The 14569-nt window shown below is 52.8% G+C and overlaps 1 protein-coding gene across 1 annotated transcript in view; it reads left to right on the plus strand.

Annotated features, from left to right (window-relative positions):
• Window positions 1–14569, plus strand: part of GNAI2 (G protein subunit alpha i2) — a 199795-nt gene that overhangs the window by 176835 nt on the left and 8391 nt on the right. The window contains exons 6-7 of the mRNA XM_048856214.2: window positions 1640–1769; window positions 3519–3672. Of these exons, the coding sequence (XP_048712171.1) occupies window positions 1640–1769; window positions 3519–3672 (284 nt within the window). The remainder of the gene's footprint in view (window positions 1–1639; window positions 1770–3518; window positions 3673–14569) is intronic.

The following is a 14569-nucleotide window of genomic DNA, read 5'->3' on the forward strand; positions in this document are numbered from 1 at the left end:
TAAAATTCTCGTGTCCGACCTGCTGCTGCGATGCCGCTGTGCCCGGGACCTGAGGCAGGAGTTTGCTGACTTAGCAGAGGGAACGGCACATCAGGCTGGCCAAGAGAACAGCAGCTAGTCATCTGGGCTGGTGCCCGCGCCACTTAATCCTTCCGAGATGGCAAAGGGGTTTCTAAGTAACGTGAGCAAATGATTCTCAATAAGAATGACAGGTTTCAGAGTAACAGCCGTGTTAGTCTGTATTCGCAAAAAGAAGAGGAGTACTTGTGGCACCTTAGAGACTAACCAATTTATTTGAGCATGAGTAGCTCACGAAAGCTCATGCTCAAATAAATTGGTTAGTCTCTAAGGTGCCACAAGTACTCCTTTTCTTTCAATAAGAATGATTTACTCTGCAGTCCTGAGCATCCCCAGGCAGCCTGCGGACTCCTAGGCTCAGGTCCTCAGTGGTGTTTAATTGCTGACAAGGCTGATTCCCCACTCTGGCACTTCGAGTCTAAAGTGATTCTAAAAATTAATACTGGCCACTTCAGGCTTGTATTAAACTTCCAAGGTTACAGCTTTTCTGACCTTGGATGGGTAAATGCTGCCACCACCCAAGTGCAAGATCCCTTTGAGAACCCAGGAAGGCACACTTGGGAATTCCTTCCTGTGGGGTACCCTCAAGCCCTTTCACCCCCCTCCGGGGAAGAGCTGAGAAAGAAAACCAAAGGAAATCAGCTGTTGCCACCAGCTAATTAAACAACATGTGCACAAACCTCTTAGGACACAAAAATCCAATCCTGTCCTTAAAAAAGGTAAATTTTATTAAAAACAAAAAGAAAGAAAATACATCTGGAAACTCAGGCTATTGCTAGATATTAAAAAGAACCACTTACAAGGTTTAAGCATCAAAATAACTTCCTTGAGGTCCAGCTTAAAGGTTACAAACAAAACAAAAGCATTTGGGGTTAGCACAGAGGAGTACACAAGCCATAAAGAAATAAGAGAGAAACCTAATCGTGTCTTCCTAGACATTCCCTGATCTACTTACATATCTGGGGTTTCAAATGAGTAGTTTCTAGGTATGATTAGATTTATTTTTCATACCTGGCTTAAACTTCTTACAGCATTGCTGCTCTGTGCCTCCTCTCTGGAAGAACAACCACAGACAGACAAAAGGTTCGATTTTAAAAAGTTCTAGCTTTCCCATTAGCTCTTTTGGCCAGGTGCCTACTCACTTCCTTTTACCTATGCATAGCTGTCAGACTTTTTAACCCTTTACAGGTAAAGCAAGTAGAGAACAGTTACGAAGAGAGATTTTATAGCTAACTGGCTTGCTGGGTGTCCATAAAAGGGAGCTACCCCCCTTCATTTATCACAGCTACCAAGCACTCTTTGAAGATCTGGGCCTAATTAATTAATTGAGCCTCTCAGTTCTGGGAGGGTGGTCTTACAGATGGGGAAACTGAGGCCCGTGCAGGTGACGAGACCTTCCAGGGTGTCCCAGCCAGTTGGTAGTAGGGCTAAGTGGCTCCCAGTCTCAGATCTAGCCGGCTCTCCCTCTCTGGACTGGGGAGTCGTTGATCAGGCTGAGGCTCAGCAATGGGCGGAGTGGGGGAGGAGCTGCCCTGCTGTAACGCTGGCTCTTTGCTTGCAGGATGTTTGACGTGGGCGGCCAGAGGTCGGAAAGGAAGAAGTGGATCCATTGCTTCGAGGGTGTGACAGCCATTATCTTCTGCGTGGCTCTCAGCGCCTACGACCTGGTTCTGGCTGAGGACGAGGAGATGGTAAGGACAGGAGAGGGGCTGATCTGGCCCTGCGTCGGAGCTAGTCTGAAATGCACGAGCATGAGGGACCATGGGCTGGGTGTCTCCAGCTCAATCCCCCGGATCCGTGCATGTTCAGTGGGGAGGGGGTTTGCTGCAAGAGGCTCCAGGCCTCTCTCTCTCCACCATCCCATCGCCGCCCCCCCCCCCCCCCGCACTGTAATCTCCTTGCTCCCACTGGATGCTTCTATCCCTCTCTGGCATCCTCTCCTCACCTGCCCCCACCCTCATTGGCTACCATTGCATCACCTCTCTTACACGGGGGACAGAAACGAGGGGTGTCTGTAGGTTAGATGCATGCAGGAACTGGGCATCTCAGCACCCTCATCTGGGACAGTAGAAAGCTGTGGGTTTGCCTCCTAGCCACCTGATCCTGCCAAAACTAGAAGGGACCGTTGGGTATGTCTAGTCTGAGCAGGCCAAAGACCTGCCCCCAAACAATCCAAAGAGCAGCCAGTTTTGACAGATAAATTCCAGAGATGGAGAATCCACCACGCCCCCTGGTAAATTGCTCCAGTGGCTCATTACTCACTGCTAAACAATTCTGCCTTCTAGCCATGGTTTGTTCTGTAGTTCCACGAGGTCTTTAGTGATTGCAGCGACACACTGGGAAGCTCATGGGTCCTGCAGGCATGCTGAGCATAACTTGGTTAACACCATCTCTGTCCCAAAATTCCGGTACTCCACAGTGGTGAGGCTGGCGTTTTGGGAAGGGTGCTGTCTCAGTGCTCTGTAATGTTGGCAATTTGGCACCAGCAGTGCAGTGTTCCTGTGCCAGGCTGGGATATGATAATAGCCTAACAGCCAAATGGTCCTCCCTTTTCGTTCCAATGCCCCAGCACATTTATCTCTTCCCTTTCTTCCGCTTTCTGTGGCTCCACATGATGATGATGATTAAACCTGTGTGCAAGTGTCATAAACTTGCCCTCTGATGCTTTCATGTGGCTTCTAGGAATTCCAGCTGATCGTGGCCCTCCCCACATGCTTTCTACTCTGAAAACTGCTCTGCAATAAGATTTATGGCTTTAAAACATTTTAAAGCTTCTCAGAATTCTCTTAGAACTGAGTTAACCTGGGTGCCTAGGCCCCTAGACATAGGAGACATGAGCACTCCCGTCTAGCTAGACTCCAGTGGGAATGGTTGGAGGTAGTTCCATCCAGGAAACACCGGAAATGCATGAGGCTGTTGGTGCCCAAACTTCTCCAGAGTTGAGACACTGTGCCCCAAAATCCAGTGATCTCCTCTGTGTGAAAGGCAGAGGTTCTGGCTGTGCTGGCTCCTGAGACCTTCCCCAACTCATGCCGGTCTGTCTGACGTCCTTGTATGGCCCCATCACTCACCCGTGAGCAGGGGAGTAGTATTAGCCCCATTGTACAGATGGGAAACTGAGGCTCAATACTCAAAGGTATTTAGGCACCAAACTTCCATTGATTTTGGCTGAACTTGGCTACAGCATGAAGGAATTTGATTCCAGTGGAAGTGAGATCCCCTAAACTCCTCTGAGGATCTGGTCCAAAGTGATTTGCACAAAGTCACACAGGGAGTTTTGGGGCACAAGGGAATTGAATCTGGGTCTTTTGAATTCCAGTCGCATGCCCTAACCACTAGGCAGCCTTTCCCCCTGCCATTTCCCCAGCTCCTAACCCAGTTCTTGCTCTGTCTGGGTCCCGTCTGGCTCACTGAATGCCTGTGGTTGGTTGTCTTGACAGAACCGGATGCATGAGAGCATGAAGCTGTTCGATAGCATCTGTAACAACAAGTGGTTCACAGACACATCCATCATCCTCTTCCTGAATAAGAAGGACCTCTTTGAGGAGAAGATCATACACAGCCCCCTGACCATCTGCTTCCCCGAGTACACAGGTAATGTGCTCCTTCTTGCCAGGGTGAAACCCATCCTGGCTCCCAACGGGTGGCGAATCAGCCACTTCCACATGGCTCTGGGATGTGGTCTGTCGCTCAGCACCTGCTCTGGGTGGAGGATAAAGTTGTAGCTCCTAGAATTTCCATCCCAGACCTTCCCCATTTGAAGATCATGTGGCCACACCCTGGTATTTTAGGCTGCACTCACAGGCCACGGGGAGGAGGTAGAAATGAAAACGCCAAGGGTTCAATTATCTTGTTTATACATAGACCTTACTAGGCCTGTTGCGCTGAGATCTCTGCCTGTTAGTACGGGTCATGGCTGGGAGGAGGTGACCTCAAATGGGAGGTCCTGTGTTGTCAGGAGCAATTGGGTGCCATTGCAGATCTCACGAGAGGCATCTGCTTAGGAATGCGTGAAATGAGCATGTGGACGGTACAGAGATGAGTGTGGTATAAAGGCTCAGCTACTAGGTCAGATGCAGTAGGTCTCATGCAAGATACATAGGGGTCTGAAGAGACTGAGAATAGCGCCAAGAGCTGAGAGGCTCCTGGCGGTGCCAGAGGAACTGAACCCAGAAGTCTGTGCAGCCGCAGCTAGACCAGGAAACTCCTGTGACTGACAGTGGGGCTGCCTCCCCCTGTGAATGGGACAGACAGTGGGAAAATCCAGCTCTGTCGCTGTTCCTGCCGCCCTGATCTCTGCTGATGTGAGAAGGGATGTAAGAGAGGGCAGCTCTGTTGAGATGTTGACCGGAGGGCGAGCCCCCTGGAAGGGGGTCTTACCTGAGTTAGGGTGGCTGTCTGCTATATTTAGCTGTGGGGCAGGGTTGGGTATAAAGCCCATCCAGACCCTGTGGTTGTACATGGCAGCTGAGTTGAGTCAGGCCCTGGAGTTGGCTGCTGCTGTCTGGGAGCTTAGCTCCAGCAGTACCGACGTGGGTTCCATGCACAAGATGCCGAGGGCTTATCTGATCATGGAGCTGTGTGCTAGAGCAGGCCTGAGGTGCTGGGGAGATCTCTGCTCAGCTCTCGCTTCCTCCAGGTACCCTGGAATGGCCCTGTGAGCTGCTTCCTGCCAGGCCAGCTGTTAGCACAGCTCCTCCTGCATCACAGCCCAGGCGGTCACAACACCTGGGTCTCAGGGAGAATTCGGTTCAGGGGCTGGATGAAGCCACTGCAAACTTCAAGGCAAATCCCATTGTCAGAGGGGACGATGGAGCTGCCCTGTTCAGTGCCGTCAGGCTGGGAGCATGCAGGCCAAGCCAGGCCTGCCAGAGTTACTCTAGGAGATGCTCTCTCTGGGCTCATTGAGATCCTACCTATTTGAGGTGGTTATGTTAGTTGAACACTGGCCCCAATGTACTTCAAACGATCGGGGAGTTGCTTGAGCCCCAGCACTTGATGCGCAAAGCCGGTCCCTTACTCGCATCTTGGAGTCCCAGCTTCCCTGGCGTTCCATCAGGAGCTGCCCTCTCCCAGCCCTGGGGGGAAGCTGGGGCTCCCAAGGTGGAGACCAGCTGGCCTCTTCCACATAGTGGCTCTGCCTTGTCAAACTGGGGTGCCTGCCTATTGTGTACCATTTCAGTCCCGTGGCTGTGTCCGTGGTGGAGGAGAGGCGGTTTTGAAAATCCATGTAAGTTGTAGCAAACCTGGGCCCAACGGAGAGTGATGGTCACTACACTGCTCTCCAGGGCCCCTATGAGCTCGGAGTACAACCCACTGGCCAAGTTCCATGTCCTGCTCTGCCCAGCCCACAGAGGGTGAGTCTGTTCCAGCCACAGCTACAGAGCTTGACTCTTTAGCTCAAGCTATAGCAGCTCCTGCCTCTGGTTTAATCCCTGGCATAGAAGCATAGCACTTGGATCCTCCTTGAGAGGCCTTGACCTCTCCAGCTACGGCCCTGTGCTGGCTTTAGCTCTGGGAGCATGTCTCATTCTGTCCATTGAAGGGCAGCAGTGCCAGCTCGTAGCACCTGGGACCTCTGTGCCAGACAGGACCGCACTGTGCTAGGTACTGTACAAACACAGACTGTCGTTAACTCTCCCTGGTCACTAATCCCTGTGAGCCCTTGAAATGGGGGTTTGATTCCAGGGCAGCCCCAGGGGCCCCAGAGAGGCAGGGAAGAGAAGGTGAGCACAGCAGCATGCAGGCTCCATTTAGTCTGCATTGTTTTGTCAGTACCTCCTGACAGCACTGGCAAACCCTCATCAGGCCCTTGCTGTGAGACTGAAAACCTGAGGGTGTCTCCTCCGTGACGCTTGTTCTGCACGGAGGAAGTGCCAGAGGCATGGAAGGTCAGGAGGACAGGAAACAGCAAGCTACAGACCTGCTCAGTCCCTGCTGATAAGCTACCAGGCCAGTAGCTTGTGTCTGGCTCCTTCTAGCGAGGTTCCCGTGCTGGGCTCAGTGGAGTCTCCAGCAGTGGGGGGCTCTGTACAGGGTAGCGGCACGTTGGGCTGGGGTTTAACCGCACAGCGGCTGAGCTGCTCTCTTCTGGGGTTACTGGCAGCTGTGCGCATCGTGACTGCCTTCCATACAGAAGGGAACCAGTGGACAGACCTGCTTCCGACTGGGCTAGGGGGTGAAATACCTTTTGACCAGCCAGTTCAAGCATTCGGACCTGCTCTGGCTGTGGGCAGAACGCTGTGTTCAGACTCTGTATGGGGCTGTCTGGGTCTCCACCCCACCCGCCATGTGCTGGCGCCCAGGCCTGGCTCGGGGGTAAGTAGCTTTGACCTAGAAGGGATACTGTCCCCTTGTCTTAGGGGTCTGGCTACACCAGTAGTTCTCAAACTTTTGTCCTGGTGACCCCTTTCACATAGCTGTGAAGGGGTCTGAGTGCGTCCCCCCCTTATAAATGTAAAACACTTTTAAATATATTTAACACCATTATAAATTCAGGAGGCAAAGCGGGGTTTGGAGTGGAGGTTGACAGCTCGCAACCCCCCATGTAATAACCTTGCAACCCCCTGTGGGGTCCTGACCCCCAGTTTGAGAACCCCTGGTCTACACTGCAGCTCTGAGCGCACGTCCCAACCCGGGGAAACAGGCTCATGCCCTGCTAGTGTGAGTCTGTCTGCCTGGGATCAGAGGCTCTTCCCACTGCAGAGTGGATGGACCCTGACTTGAGTGACCTAACTTAAGTTAAGGACCCATCTTTTTTCGCAGTATTGACTTTCCCGTAGGCACTTACCTGGCTGTAGTATCTGGGCACCTCACTGTCTTCATTGTGATCCTCACACGCCGCCTGAGCGGCAGGGCAGGGCTGTCACTCTGTTGTACAGGTGAGGGCCTGAGTGGTGAGTGGCAGGATCAAGGTCGCACCCCGAGTCTGGGAGAGGAGGAGATTGAACCAGGTCTCCCCTTCTAGGCTGGTGCTCTAAGCTCTGGCCCAGCCTCCCCTCTCTCCTCTTGTGAGTTGGGCGGGCCTAAAATTCCACCTGCCTTTTCTTGAAAATACCCAAACCCAAACTAAACCAAAGTTGTCCTCGGCAACCCTACAACAACCCCTTCCTCTGCCCCACGCCAGCAGAACAAACCCGCTGCTGTGCAGCTCCTCTCAAACCCAGCACCCAGCTGCATCCTGCCATAGCAAGCCAGCATGGGCACACCCTGCAGCCAGGGTTGGAGCAGCCTGCTGGTCTGTAGCAACCCTACAATAACAAACCGGGGCCTATGGCCGATCTACTCCTCTCAAGTGATGCTGTGTGAACAATCAGGGCATAGAGCCTGGTGCCCCATCCCTCCTGGAACAGCAGTGCGTCGATCTGATGGAGAAGTGACGTTCAGGAGGATAATAGCTGTAAACGTCTAGCTCTGGGGCTTTCTGAAAAATTGGTACATGGGGGAGGGGAAATCATGTGATCGAGGGGAAAATATGTTGGATTTTAACCCCATGTGCACGTCCGCGTCCCTTTTGCAGCACAGCTGCTCTCAGTCCCAGCCCAAGGTAACTTTGGAACAGCCAGTTCTTCTTCAGGTGATTGCTGCTGTGCATTCCAATAGGGGTGTGTGCACACGCCGCATGCACGATCACTGGAAGCTTTTCCTTCGCGGTACCCGTCTGGTTGGCAGTGGAGACCCCTAGAGTGGCGCCCTCATGGCGTTGTATATATGACCCTGCCACCCTGCTGCCCGTTCAGTTCCTTCTTACCGTCTGTGATGGTCGTTGGAACAGCTTAGTGCTTGCTCACAAGTTACTTAGTCTAGTGGTTTCCTTTGTCTTCAGTGTAGATAGTTATTCAAGTTATTAATAGTTGTAGTTATTATTCTTCCAAGGGGTTCCCCCCTCCCCCCTTCTTTCTACTTTCCCCGGCGCCAAGGCATGCCTCGGCCACAGGGGTTTAAAGCGTGCGAGAGGTGTGGGAAGCCTATTCCCACAATTGTCTCAAGTGTCTTGGCAAGGGCCATCAAACAGATAAGAACCCTATTTGCAGGGTCTTTAAATCCAGAACAAAGAGAGAGCAGGACTACTGCCTGAAACTCCTTTTGATGGAGTCGGCCCTTCAGCTGCAGACGGAACCGGTGCCGGTCTCCTCGGTACGCAGTGCGCTGGCCTCAGTGTGGGATGTCCCGGCACTGAGGAAGGAGCCACCAGCACTATTCTCCGGCACACAATGCCAGTGCCTCACGTCGGCACCGATCCCAGTCTCCGGTGCCACATAAGAAAAAGAAACTGGACAGAGGTCGTTCCCCTGTCAGGAAGCCGAAGGGTGCTCACAGTGGAGTGTGTCCTCCAGTTGGACACCCCGGCAAGGCCATCAAGAACCAACGCTGTCAGCCTCGGCCCCGGCTGCAGAGCCCTTGAGTCCGGCGGGAACGGAGTCTCCTACACATGGGGAATTAGAGGAAGAGCTCGACCTCCCCTCCACTCTGGACACCTATGAGGCAGCCCGCGATCTCATTGATATGACGTTGCAGTACCTGGACCCGCATGTGCGAGATCCGGGCCTGCAAAATCAGCTACCGGCATCGGTACCGATGGCAGCAGTGTGCCCGGCACCGAGGGGCGCCGCTATGCTACCAATGACTTCGGCACCGATGTCTGTACCGATGTCGGTGGCACCGATGATGGCAGTTCCGATGGCTACGGCACCATTGGGGACAGCGATGCCAGAACCGATGATGGCACCGCCACTAATCCAGCACCGTGGTAAACCCATGATGCTATGGCGCCGGTCTCTGTCCCCTCGCCACCATTCTCTGGCACCATCGGGCTCTGCTACACTGTGGTCGGCGTCAGAGTACTCGTCAGAGTCAGAGGCCGAATCTTCACAGTCCCAACGCAGTCATTACCGATCTTGGTCCCAACATCGGTCCCGGCACCATCAGCCGGTGGAGCAAGCAGCGCCGTAGCCACTTGGCCACCCCAGTGACAGGGCCCAGTACAATGACCCTTTTGGACCCCTGGGCCTATCATCAGGCCCAAGGCCAAGGGTCCAGACCTGTGTCGGTGGTAGAATCATAGAATATCAGGGTTGGAAGGGACCTCAGGAGGTCATCTAGTCCAACCCTGTGCTCAAAGCAGGACCAATCCCCAACTAAATCATCCCAGCCAGAGCTTTGTCAAGCCTGACCTTAAAAACTTCTAAGGAAGGAGATTCCACCACCTCCCTAGGTAACGCATTCCAGTGCTTCACCACCCTCCTAGTGAAAAAGTTTTTCCTAATATCCAACCTAAACCTCCACCACTGCAACTTGAGACCATTACTCCTTGTTCTGTCATCTGCTACCACTGAGAACAGTCTAGATCCATCCTCTTTGGAACCCCCTTTCAGGTAGTTGAAAGCAACTATCAAATCCCCCCTCATTCTTCTCTTCCACAGACTAAAGAATCCCAGTTCCCTAAGCCTCTCCTCTTAAGTCATGTGTTCCAGTTCCCTAATCATTTTTGTTGACCTCCACTGGACATTTTCCAATTTTTCCACATCCCTCTTGTAGTGTGGGGCCCAAAACTGGACACAGTACTCCAGATGAGGCCTCACCAATGTCGAATAGAGGGGAATGATCATGTCCCTCGATCTGCTGGCAATGTCCCTACGTATACATCCCAAAATGCCATTGGCCTTCTTGGCAACAACGGCACACTGTTGACTCATATCCAGCTTCTTGTCCACTGTAACCCCTAGGTCCTTTTCTGCAGAACTGCTGCCGAGCCATTCAGTCCCTAGTCTGTAGCGGTGCATGGGATTCTTCCATCCTAAGTGCAGGACTCTGCACTTGTCCTTGTTGAACCTCATCAGATTTCCTTTGGCCCAAACCTCCAATTTGTCTAGGTCCCTCTGTATCCTATCCCTACCCTCCAGCATATCTACCTCTCCTCCAAGTTTAGTGTCATCTGCAAACTTGCTGAGGGTGCAATCCACTCCATCCTCCAGATCATTTATAAAGATATTGAACAAAACCGGCCCGAGGACCGACCCTTGGGGCACTCCACTTGATACCGGCTGCCAACTAGACATGGAGCCATTGATCACTACCCGTTGAGCCCAACAGTCTAGCCAACTTTCTATCCACCTTATAGTCCATTCATCCAGCCCATACTTCTTTAAGTTGCTAGCAAGAATACTGTGGGAGACCGTGTCAAAAGCTTTGCTAAAGTCAAGGAACAACATGTCCACTGCTTTCTCCTCATCCACAGAGCCAGTTATCTCGTCATAGAAGGCAATTAGATTAGTCAGGCATGACTTGCCCTTGGTGAATCCATGCTGAGTGTTCCTGATCACTTTCCTCTCCTCTAAGTGCTTCAGAATTGATTCCTTGAGGACCTGCTCCATGATTTTTCCAGGGACTGAGGTGAGGCTGACTGGCCTGTAGTTTCCAGGATCCTCCTCCTTCCCTTTTTTAAAGATGGGCACTACATTAGCCTTTTTCCAGTCATCCGGGACTTCACCCGTTCGCCATGAGTTTTCAAAGATAATGGCCAATGGCTCTGCAATCACATCCGCCATCTCCTTTAGCACTCTCGGATGCAGCACATCCGGCCCTATGGACTTGTGCTCGTCCAGCTTTTCTAAATAGTCCCGAACCACTTCTTTCTCCACAGAGGGCTGGTCACCTCCTCCCCATGCTTTGTTGCCCAGTGCAGTAGTCTGGGAGCTGACCTTGTTCGTGAAGACAGAGGCAAAAAAAGCATTGAGTACATTAGCTTTTTCCACATCCTCTGTCACTAGGTTGCCTCCCTCATTCAGTAAGGGGCCCACACTTTCCTTGACTTTCTTCTTGCTGCTAACATACCTGAAGAAACCCTTCTTATTACTCTTAACATTTCTTGCTATTACTCTTAACATCCCCGTGCCCCTCCATCAGCATCATCGATGGCACACCGCTCCCCTAGGGCACCAGAGGACCCTACACGGGATGTGACTGTCGATCAGCCACAGCTCCCACTCCACTCACGGTGGAGGCCACTCAGCTGGTCATTGTCAGGCCTCCTGAGTTACCATGTCCAGCCTCTAGACAACTGGAGGGGCAGGAGGACCCGGTTCCGGGAATGTCTTCCTCCTCTTCGCCTGATGAGGCTGTGGCGGGCACATCCACTGCTTTACCACCAATGGATGTCAAGGGCCACCAGGACCTACTTAAGAGGGTGGCAAGTAACCTTAACCTCGAGGTGGAGGAAGTTGCTGAGGACTTAGACCCCACAGTAGATATCCTTGCCCCAGAGGGTCCCTCCAGGGTTACATTGTCCCTCATAAAGTCTATCCAGACTACCACCAATGTGCTTTGGCAGACTGCAGCCTCTATACCACTGATGGCTAAGGGTGTGGAGAGACACTACTTTCTGCCACAAAAGGGCTGTGAGCACCTTTTTACACACCCCCAACCGGGTACGTTGGTCGTAGATGCAGTAAATCATAAGGAGTGGCAGGGTCAACCAGGTTCTGCTCCTAAGTCACGTGACTCAAAGAAGCTGGACCTCTTCGGCCATAAAGTCTATTCAACTGGGGAGTCTCCAGCTTCGAATAGCTAACCAACAGACAGCGCTAGGCTGTTATGCCTTTAATTCCTGGTAGGTGTTGGCCAAGTTCCAGGAGTTTATCCCGACTGACGCATGTAGGGAGTTCGGAGCACTCCTAGAGGAAGGCAAGGTGGTCTCTAGAACTGCTCTTCAAGTAGCCCTTGATGAGGTGGATTTGGGAGCTAGAACTATGGCCACCACCATTACTGTGAGACGTAGTGCATGGCTCCAGGTCTCGGGTATCTCTCCCGAGGTCCAAAATACCATACAGGACCTTCCCTTTGACCGTGAGGGCCTGTTTGCCCAAAATACGGACAAATGTTTACACAGCCTCAAGGACTCTCGGGCCACGCTGAGATCTCTGGGGCTGCACACCCCTGCCTTTCAGAGAAGATCTTTTAGGCCTCAGTCCCCATCTCGCTTCTACCAAGAAGCCCCGAGATGGGACCCACCTAGAAGGAGGGGCAGAAACAATAGGAGGTGCCCACAGTCCTCTTCGGGCCAAGGCCAGAGTTCGACTAAACAGCCCCTGGCCCTAAGCCTACCTTTTGAAGTTAAGCACGAGGACAGCGCACCAGTCGCCTTACTGGATCCTTCCCGTCCTTTTGTGAACCGACTCTCCCGCTTCTACCGGGCTTGGGCTCAGATCACGTCAGATCGCTAGGTCCTCAGCACGGTAGGGGCGGGATATTCTATCCAATTCTGCTCCCTACCACCCTCCCACCCGCCTTCCCCGTCTCTCTTCAGCGACCCTTCTCACGAGCAACTTCTTTTACAGGAGGTTCAACTGCTCCTAGCACTAGGGGTGATAGAGGAGGTCCCTCAGGAATTCAGGGCAAGGGTTCTGCTCCCGTTATTTCCTTATCCCCAAGGTCAAGGGGGGGCTTCTGCGTATCCTGGACCTGTGAGACCTCAACTCATACATTAAAAAAGATGAAGTTTTGCATGGTCTCTCTGGCCACCATCATTCCCTCAGTGGATCCGGGAGACTGGTACGCTGCCCTCGACTTGAAGGACGTGTATTTCCATATTTCAGTTATCCCTTCCCACAGGCGTTTTCTCAGGTTCGTAGTCGGTGGCCATCACTACCAGTTCAGGGTGCTTCCGTTCGGTCTTCCCACCACCCCTCGGCTATTCACCAAGTGTATGGGGGTAGTGGCAGCTTTCCTCCGCAGGCGCCAGGTCCAGGTTTTCCCATACCTGGACGACTGGCTTCTCAAGGCAGAATCCCAAACAAGGGTAGTGCAGCACGTATCCCTGGTCAGGGACACATTCTTCTGGCTGGGCCTTATATTGAACGAACCCAAGTCTATCCTGACCCCCACTCAAAGGATAGAGTTCATTGGAGCCCTCCTGGACTCTGCAGTCGCGAGGGTGTTCCTCCCAGAACTACGCTTCAAAGCAATCTCGGACATTATTCATACCCTCGTTCGTTTCCCAGCCACCACAGCCAGAAACTGTATAGGTCTTTTGGGACATATGGCTGCCTGCACATATGTGGTGCAACACGCCAGGCTCCGCCTTCGACCTCTACAAGCGTGGCTTGCACAGGCAGGGCAGGGACCCATTGGACTCAATAGTGACCCTCCGTCCGCGAATACTCAGCTCCCTCCACTGGTGGCTCCAACCTCAGATGGTCTGTGCGGGAGTTTCTTTCACAAAGCCCCAGCCGACGATTGTCCTGGTTAAGGATGCTTCGGCGCTCAGTTGGGGAGCTCATCTAGGCAGTGTCAGAACCCAAGGCCTCAGATCCCAGGCAGAGCTGTCACTGTACATCAACGTATGAGAGTTGAGAGCGGTTCGCCTGGCATGCCAGACATTCCAGAGCCATCTCCAGGACAGGTGCTTATCAGTACTCACAGACAACACCACAGAGATGTTTTATATAAACAAACAGGGTGGTGCTCGCTCCTCTTCCCTCTGTCGGGAAGCCCTCACCCTGTGGGATTTTTGCATCACGCACTCCATACACCTGCAGGCGTCATACCTTCCTGGGGTGCAGAACGAGCTGGCAGACCACCTCAGCCACTCGTTCCAGGGACACGAGTGGTCCCTCAGATTGGATATCGCCCACTCAATTTTCCAGAAGTGGGGCTTTCCCCATACAGACCTGTTCGCCACACGGGGCGACAGGAAATGCCAGAGTTTCTACTCCTTCCTGAACCACAGCCCAGGCTCCTTTGCAGACACCTGTCACCTATCTTGGGCGGGGCACCTGATGTATGCATTTCCACCATTCCCCCTCATACACAGAGTGCTCCTCAAGGTTCACCAGGACAGGGCCTCGTTGATCCTGATAGCACCAGCGTGGCTCCGCCAGCAGTGGTTCATTGTATTGCTGAACCTTTCAGTGGTCACACCAATAGTGCTCCCCATCTGCCCATCCCTAATTTCGCAGGACCACGGCCGGCTGCAGCACCCCAACCTGGAGTCCCTCCACCTCACAGCGTGGAAACTCCATGGTTGAACCCTTTGGAACTTCAGTGTTCGAACTCGGTCAGGGAAGTCCTGTTGGGAAGCAGAAGACCCTCCACTTGAGCCACGTACCTGGCCAAGTGGAAGTGTTTCTCCATTTGGTCCCGACAAAGAGGATCTGAACCACAATCAGCCCCAGTTCCCCTTGTCCTAGACTACCTCTTGGACTTAAAGCACCAAGGGTTGGCGATATCCCTAAGGGTACATCTGGTGGCCGTTTCGGCCTTCCACCCAGGAACACTGGGGGGATCAGTATTCAGTAACCCTATGGTGGGTAGGTTCCTTAAGGGCTTTGACTGACTTTACCCAGGCTTTTACATCAGCCTGTTCCCCCCCGGACTTAAACCTGGTCCTATCCTCTCTCATGAGGCCCCCCTTTGAGCCTATGGCTACCTGCCCTCTCTTCTGTCTGTCCTGAAAGGTGGCCTTCCTAGTAGCTATAACTTCTGCAAGGAGAGC

Source organism: Caretta caretta, chromosome 7 (genome assembly GCF_965140235.1).
Source record: "Caretta caretta isolate rCarCar2 chromosome 7, rCarCar1.hap1, whole genome shotgun sequence".
Classification (NCBI taxonomy): Eukaryota; Metazoa; Chordata; order Testudines; family Cheloniidae; genus Caretta; species Caretta caretta.